The sequence below is a fragment of the Antrostomus carolinensis genome, unplaced genomic scaffold, assembly GCF_000700745.2.
Source record: "Antrostomus carolinensis isolate BGI_N321 unplaced genomic scaffold, ASM70074v2 scaffold13974, whole genome shotgun sequence".
Classification (NCBI taxonomy): domain Eukaryota; kingdom Metazoa; phylum Chordata; class Aves; order Caprimulgiformes; family Caprimulgidae; genus Antrostomus; species Antrostomus carolinensis.
In genome coordinates, this window is record NW_010308783.1 from 19,550 (window position 1) to 26,540 (window position 6,991).

Consider the following 6,991-nt stretch of genomic DNA (forward strand, 5'->3'; position numbering starts at 1 on the left):
AAATACAAGTGTTAAACTATAACCTGTTGGTGTGAAGGTGACTCAAAAGACAGTTTGTTAAAGAGTTGTTCTACTGATGCAGAAAAAGAAATGTAAGAGCTGTAGTACACAGGTTTCCAAAACATTTCTGTAATGAAATTTGAAGTATTTAATGTTTTGCAAATACCAGCGTTTGGAGTGTGACAAATAGGAGGGGGTTTTAGGGTTTTTTTTTTGGTTGTTGTTAACTTGCTTCTTCTGGCTTGTTTAGGAGACGAGTTTCATAAACTTGTTCTGTGTGTTTGTCAGTAGTGAATGCCAGCAGCTGGATAGAGACAAGGGAGCCCTTTTAGGGATAAGCTACATTCATGCTGTAACAGGCATCAAACAATTTAGGTGGGGACATAACTGAGTTTCCTGTACACCACAGACAGTCAAATATGAGGAACACATTCATAAGAAACTAGGATTCCTAACCTCTTTTGCTCCTAGAACCACTCATTAATTGTTATTTGGCATGTGTGTGTTTGCCTTTTTCTTTTCTTTTTCTTTTTCTTTTCTTTTTTTTTTCTGTTTAGCAAGTATGTGCATTCCACAGAGGCTCTTTTCTGGACAATACCACTATCTTTCTACTTTGTTCTGTTGTGTCTTGGTATTTTTGTAGATCCAGTCTAAAAACCTCAAGGATAATCATAAGCAGAACTTCAGGATAGCCTGTATATATTCCTTCCATATGTGGAAAATGATGTTTGTGTGGGTTCAGTCAACTCAGTAGCAATCCTAAAGAATTCTGTGGGATGGCTCATTGTTTTGAGGACTCTTTATTTGCTAGAGAGCATGTAAAACATCTTTGCTCTGCATAAAGAAGTCATTACATTGCATTGGCATGAAAATGAATTCCATTATTTAAAATACCTAATTGTGCTGTTTTCTCTAGAGATTTTGTATTTTTCCTGACTAATTAATTTTGTTGGTTTAAATCACAATTTCTATTTCAGAAATTTCCTGTAATGATAACCACTTCTCTATCTGTATGGAATATAAAAGTTATAAAGCTGTTTTCCTTTCAAAAGGTAAAGAAAATCAACTTCTAATCTTTTGAGAGGCACTCTGCAAATGAAACAATCTGTTACAACAATCAGTAGGTGAATCACCATTTACGGAAGTACTTTAAGACATTGTTAAGTCTGTGTTGATTTATGTAATTTTCCTATGCAAGCAAGAAATTTTGGGGAGTGGATTTACTAAGTCACATTAGTCTGTAAACGTGACGTGACTTCTGGCAAATTAGCACAGCACTTAGAGTCTCTGAAAAGTTTTGCCATTGTGTTACTTGGCATCTAGTCTGAACTCAAGAGATATAAAATGTCTATGAAGAACAGAAGTTTATCGGACTGTTTCTAAGGGCAGTTTAAGAGAATGCTTTGTCAGTGCCACACTTTATTGCTTTAAACTGGGAGAAGTCATTGTGCTCATTTTTTACATGCATATATGAATACATGGGTATATTTTTTCTGAGTGGAATTTATGTTCGGATTCAGAAATACAAGTATTGTGAAGTGGGGAAAAAGCAGAGCACAGGGAAACAAGGATCTGTGGAAAAGCTCTTTATGAAGCACCATCAATATTCTAGGACTCCTCTGCTTGGAAAGAAGTGGCTCAGGGAGGCTGTGATAAAGTCAAAAGATTACAGAGAAGTTGAATATGGCATCGTTGCTCACTGCCCATTCCAGCATCAGCACTGAAGCAAAATGAAACAAGGATGTTTTGGATTTAAAACTACAAAAGGAAGTTATTTTTTTCACTGAACTGCAGAAGTTCTTGCTGTGGGTTATTGTGGATGCTGGAGGCTTAAATCAGTGCTGTAGAAGGCTTGGACAGACCTGTGGAAGTGTGATCAGTTAAGGGATGTTCAATGCAAAGACTAAATCTGTGGTTCAGAAAGTCCCTAGAAGAAGCACTGTTTGCTGTGGTCCCTGAGAGTTCTGGGGAAATGTGGTTTAGTGCTTGCTCTGTGCTTACATTATTCCTCAGGTATCTTGCTTTCAACCCTGTTCGGAGGCAGGGTGAACCTTCTGATTTGACCTACTACATCCAGCTGCTTCATACTAACAGAATTAAGCAGAATGATTTGGGCCTTTTTCCCAGACAGGATGGTTAGCTTTTCTTGGCGGTATTCCCAGCAGGTAAATACTGACATAAGAACATTGTCGGATGCTCCTAAGATATTTTTAAGTGTTTCGTTAGGGTCACACAGATTTCAAGTGAGATTTTAATTTAAGATACCATTAGTATATCTTTGTCTCTCGTAGTAACATTCATACTGGAAAAGTAATTTCATATAAAGAACTATGTGAAAAGAAAATTGGTTTTGATAGAAAAAGAAATGTTGCAGGGAAAATGCCTTGACATAAATAGCTGAGGGGGTAAGGCAGCATTCTGGTGGGGGAAGGGGTGGAAAATGTGGTCATTTCCAACTGCCTCCTTTCATTGTGGGATTGGCATCACTTAAGAAAGTAATTTTAACCTTACACTACTTTAATTTCCTGTTCTGTAAATTGGTAGCTGCTTAACTTCCCAGCTTAGTGAACAGTGATTTTAGTTGTACTTCAGGCATCTTCTTCAAGGAGTAACTAACTGTGGAAGTACCAAAGAATTCTCAGTAGTCTTGTGCATCTGGAAAAAAAAAAAATCAACAACCTAAAAGGAGAGAAGGAGGGAGTGTTAGGGATTTAAAATCCATTTACTACTGTATACTTTTGGAACACAATTATTTTGTACTTCCTTCTTATACCTTTGGGGAAGTTTCTCCCAAGTGTGATCACCTAGTCAACCCCACAGGATTCTGCTGTTAACTGTCAGACATGAAAGGTGTGCCACTCTCTTTCCATTTTGCATTTTTCTCAGTCAGAAAACCAGAAAATAACAAACATTCCACTAACAGTGCTTATGAATCATTTCTGAAGTGGATTGCATTCTTCCATTCACAGGCAAGATCTGCCTATATTCCAGTAATAATGTGTTGACCAAGGACTTCTAAAGATAAATTTGTTCAGTAAAACAAATGAAAAAATACTATGGTCTTGAGTAAAACAAACAAAAAACCCGAACTTATGACGTGCATGTCTTCTCAACGTGTGCAAATAACAAATCTACCAAAGAGAGTAAACTGCTAGATCCATATTTTTCTCACCTCATTTCATTTTCTGAATCCTTTTACTATAAAGTCAAAGTTCACTTGTCAAATATGTTTAAAGATAGTTTAGTCAGTGAAACCTATGGGCCTAAATCATTATGAAGTTTCACAAAAAACAGTAGCATAGTGAGGAAATACTGGATAGATGTGTGACAGTTATATAGTAGCTATGTAAACTTACACGTGAGTGCAGAGAGGAGTACGTACCATTAAGGGTGGCAACAGGACATGCCAATTGGAGATTTTTAGCTGTGCAATCAGATGTGTTGGTATAGATGCAACATTCTGAGGATGCAGGTAATCCTTTCCCAGTAATAGGAGCTTGGCAACTTCAATATAAATAAGAATGATACATCAAAGTCATTACCAAATACCTCAGTCTGCTGCTAAATTAATTTGTGTTTTATTTGTGAAGGTACAGTGGAAATTCTGTTCTTTGTAAAACTGTTATTTATTCAGACTTGAACTCTGAGTTATGATATTTCATGTGTCTTTTATTTAGACTTTTGTTTCATGACCAACTATTGTTCAAGGTTAGTTTCTGATAAGCAATAACAACTTTGACAGAAAACAGTATTGGAATTCTTAAACTTTAGGCCAAATAGCTTATTTTTTAATGAAGCAACATTTTTCCAAGTCTTCTAATGAGCCTTGAACAACATTGCCTCATTTTGAAGTATTGTTATAAATTATAAGTTGATTAAAAAGTAATACTGCCTAAGCAAGAATTACGTTACTGACTGTTCAGACTGTCTCTATTTCTTTTAGTCTACCTCAGTATTTTCTGTGGTAAGTATTTTTTTTAAATCCATAGACTGTTTAAAAAGTAACTTTACATTTTAAGTTGATCACAACTTTAACTTAAATGACTATATGATAGTCAATGTGTTGTTAAATGTACTTGAAATACTGATTTTGTTTCGTGTTCCTTACAGGTGCATTCTGCTCCCTCTCTTGGGAATGAAGCCCCCTCAGCAGAGCCTTTTCCTGCTTGTGGATTCGGTTGATGAGGGCTGTAACGTTTCTGAGGGTGAACAGACTTCTACGAGTTTATCTGGAACAATAGCAGAGCTTTTAGCTGGCCACTTTGAGTTCTTCCCTCCCTGGCTGCTCCTCCTGTGTTCTGCCCGAAAGCAAAGTAAAGCTGTTACAAAAATGTTTACAGGTGAGTACAGAGCATAGGAAGTGTCTGTTACCTGTGCCTGTAACTAGGATGTAGTATTTAAGAGACCCTCAGTGACAGCTGAAAGCACTGATGCATGCTTAGTTCTAAAAAATTACAGTCACAAAAGCGATAATTCTAAAAAACACATATTCCAGTTAGTACTGAGGGCTACAGAAAGCTTAAATTGCGTAAGTATTTTACAGGTAAATGTATGTCTTTGCAATACATCTGCAAAGAATAGGCTGCTTTGAGTTGTCCTCTTGCATTTCTAGTTTTAAAAAGCGTTGAAACAGTGTAAGTGATGTGTAAGCACATAAGTATGTCGGCTGCATACACCCATTCCTTACAACCTCAAAAGATATATATTTTTTTTAATCTCCCATTAAAATCTCTCACCTGATTTTCAGAAAGCAGGGAATAACCTTTGAAGGTGGACCTTGAGAGGGGAACAGTGTAGATGTGGATTCTTGGAGTGTACTTTTGGCAAAGGTTGCACAGGGAAAAATAAATTCTTTACATCTTCTTCATCCAGGCTTTACTGTGTAATGAGAACATTGCTTCACTATAATGACATTGTTACTGGAACTTCTCTGAAATTTAATAAAGGGCAATATCTAGACTGGATTCCAGGCCTGTGTATAAAGCCTGTGTGTATTAAGGCAACAATTAGGACAAAAAAGTGATTATAGAACATAGACCCATAGGCTTGCTCATTTCCACAGTGGCAAAAGGTCAATGGGATAATTGCATTTTGGAATGAAGTACTGTATTAATCAGTGGCAGACACGACCGTTGGTATTTGGGAGTATGTGAGAACTCAAGGAAACGTTAGAGTAGCTTCATAGGGCTCCTTTGGATGTTCATCTGGGAATAGTTTTGTCAAAGCTTGGCTGATTAGATAAGTTGTCATTGCCAAAACACCAGACAAAACTTTCTTCAGAGCAGTTTTATTTCCTTTCTGTTGAATCATGTAACGTTTCAGACTAGTCCTAAAAAATTGCTGTTGTCTTCTAAGTATGTTTCCAGATGGAATTCCTGACAGGAAAAATCAGCAGAACTAATGGATATGCCTTTAAAATAAATTTAACTTAAATGAGTTAATTTCTCATTTCCACAGAGAATGACATGATGAATAGCGTAAAGGAAGTTGGCCTGTGATATTATAATCCCATCTTCACAGTGGAAAAGGTGCAGCAAAGAAACAATGAAACCCAAAATAATTGGACACAAACTGAGAAGAAATTTTAGGGTCTATTTGGAGGAAGTGGTGCTTTTTTCCACTAGGAAAGAAAACAGTGACGTTACAGCCAACGTGATGATTCCCCACTTAATATACTGTTGGGTGATTTTCCTTTTTACAGCCAATATTGAAGTTTGTGAAAGGTACAATGAGGATATGAGGAGTGTGGCTGAAGCTTCTGGTAACTTCGATTACATGGCAACTTTGTGTTGTAAAACTTGAGATAACGGTCATTTCTTTTCTGATCCTAGCCTGAGAAGGATAGACTGTCATTAACTCTTCTACTGGGACAAACTTTTCTCTTCCTTTGTGGTATTTGAATATTTACTTTTAGCTGAGCCAATTTATAAAGCTGTTTAATTGGTGGGCAGGCAGAATTCAAGATCAATGATGAGTGTTTTTTGCACTCGTGACTGAAGAAATAAATGGTGTATAATGTGCATTGCACTCTGGGACACTATTGTACTGACTTTCTCATGCTTCCAATTTCCCACCAAATAAATGTTTGCAACCATAACAATAATATAATCTCTGCACATCTTCTTCAAATGTGTTTCTTTAATTTGGAACCAAAAATAAATCAGTTTCACTGTAACTTAGATTGGAATCCTTTTAGGATTATTTTAGGAAAATGTGTCCCATCTGTAGGGGTTTTTTTTCTGCTAAAAATTTTAGAGTACAATATGAAATATATACTAACCAATATTAATTTGTTTGTATCAGTTTTCACTTAAAATTTTAATGCAGTGAAAACTTCCTCATAAAATCTGCTAAAATAAGAGCTAAACCTATTTGCAACAGCTGAGACTAGGATTGTTGCAGTGGCCTGGTCCTGATGATGCTTTTTTTTTGGGGGGTGTCCAGTACAGATGAGAGTTCTGTGAGCATCTCCCTGGGCAAAAATAGTGATGATGTGGAAGAAGGAGTCCAGTCTTTCTCATCCATGTTCATCTTGCCCCTGCTAGTGGTGAATACATCATCCCTGTCATGCTAAGAATGAGAAAAGGAGGAGGGGTGTTTATTCTGCTCCTCTTTGTTCCTTCACTTCTGTTGGTGACTTATTTTCTAAAAGTTGAATAGTTGTGCCTGCATCTGCTGCAGCTTGTGTTCTGAGCCCTTCTGTATTCCCAGATTCTGTAAGTAGCAAAACGTTTTTCCCCTTACTCAGATTCTCTGTTTACATTAATTTATTTTTTTAAAGTTTTGCATCTTGTGGCTGCAGAGGCAACCTCAAAAGTATGAACCAAATATAAAATGATGCCTGTGTGACTCTGTGGTCACCCTTCACAGTGAGCAAAAGCCAGTCAGTTGAGTCAAAAAGGAAAGGAACAGATAATGTGTGTCCTCCAGCCTTCTCTTGGTGAGCACTGTTACCAACTGTCACATCATGCCTGTCTCTTTTTCTTATGGA

The 6,991-nt window shown here is 36.9% G+C and overlaps 1 protein-coding gene across 1 annotated transcript in view; it reads left to right on the top strand.

Annotated features, from left to right (window-relative positions):
* The window catches only part of ANKRD50 (ankyrin repeat domain 50), a 37,898-nt gene that overhangs the window by 18,406 nt on the left and 12,501 nt on the right, over positions 1 to 6,991 (top strand). Inside the window, exon 2 of the mRNA XM_010165890.2 lies at positions 4,111 to 4,340. Coding sequence (XP_010164192.1) covers positions 4,111 to 4,340 — 230 coding nt within the window. The remainder of the gene's footprint in view (positions 1 to 4,110; positions 4,341 to 6,991) is intronic.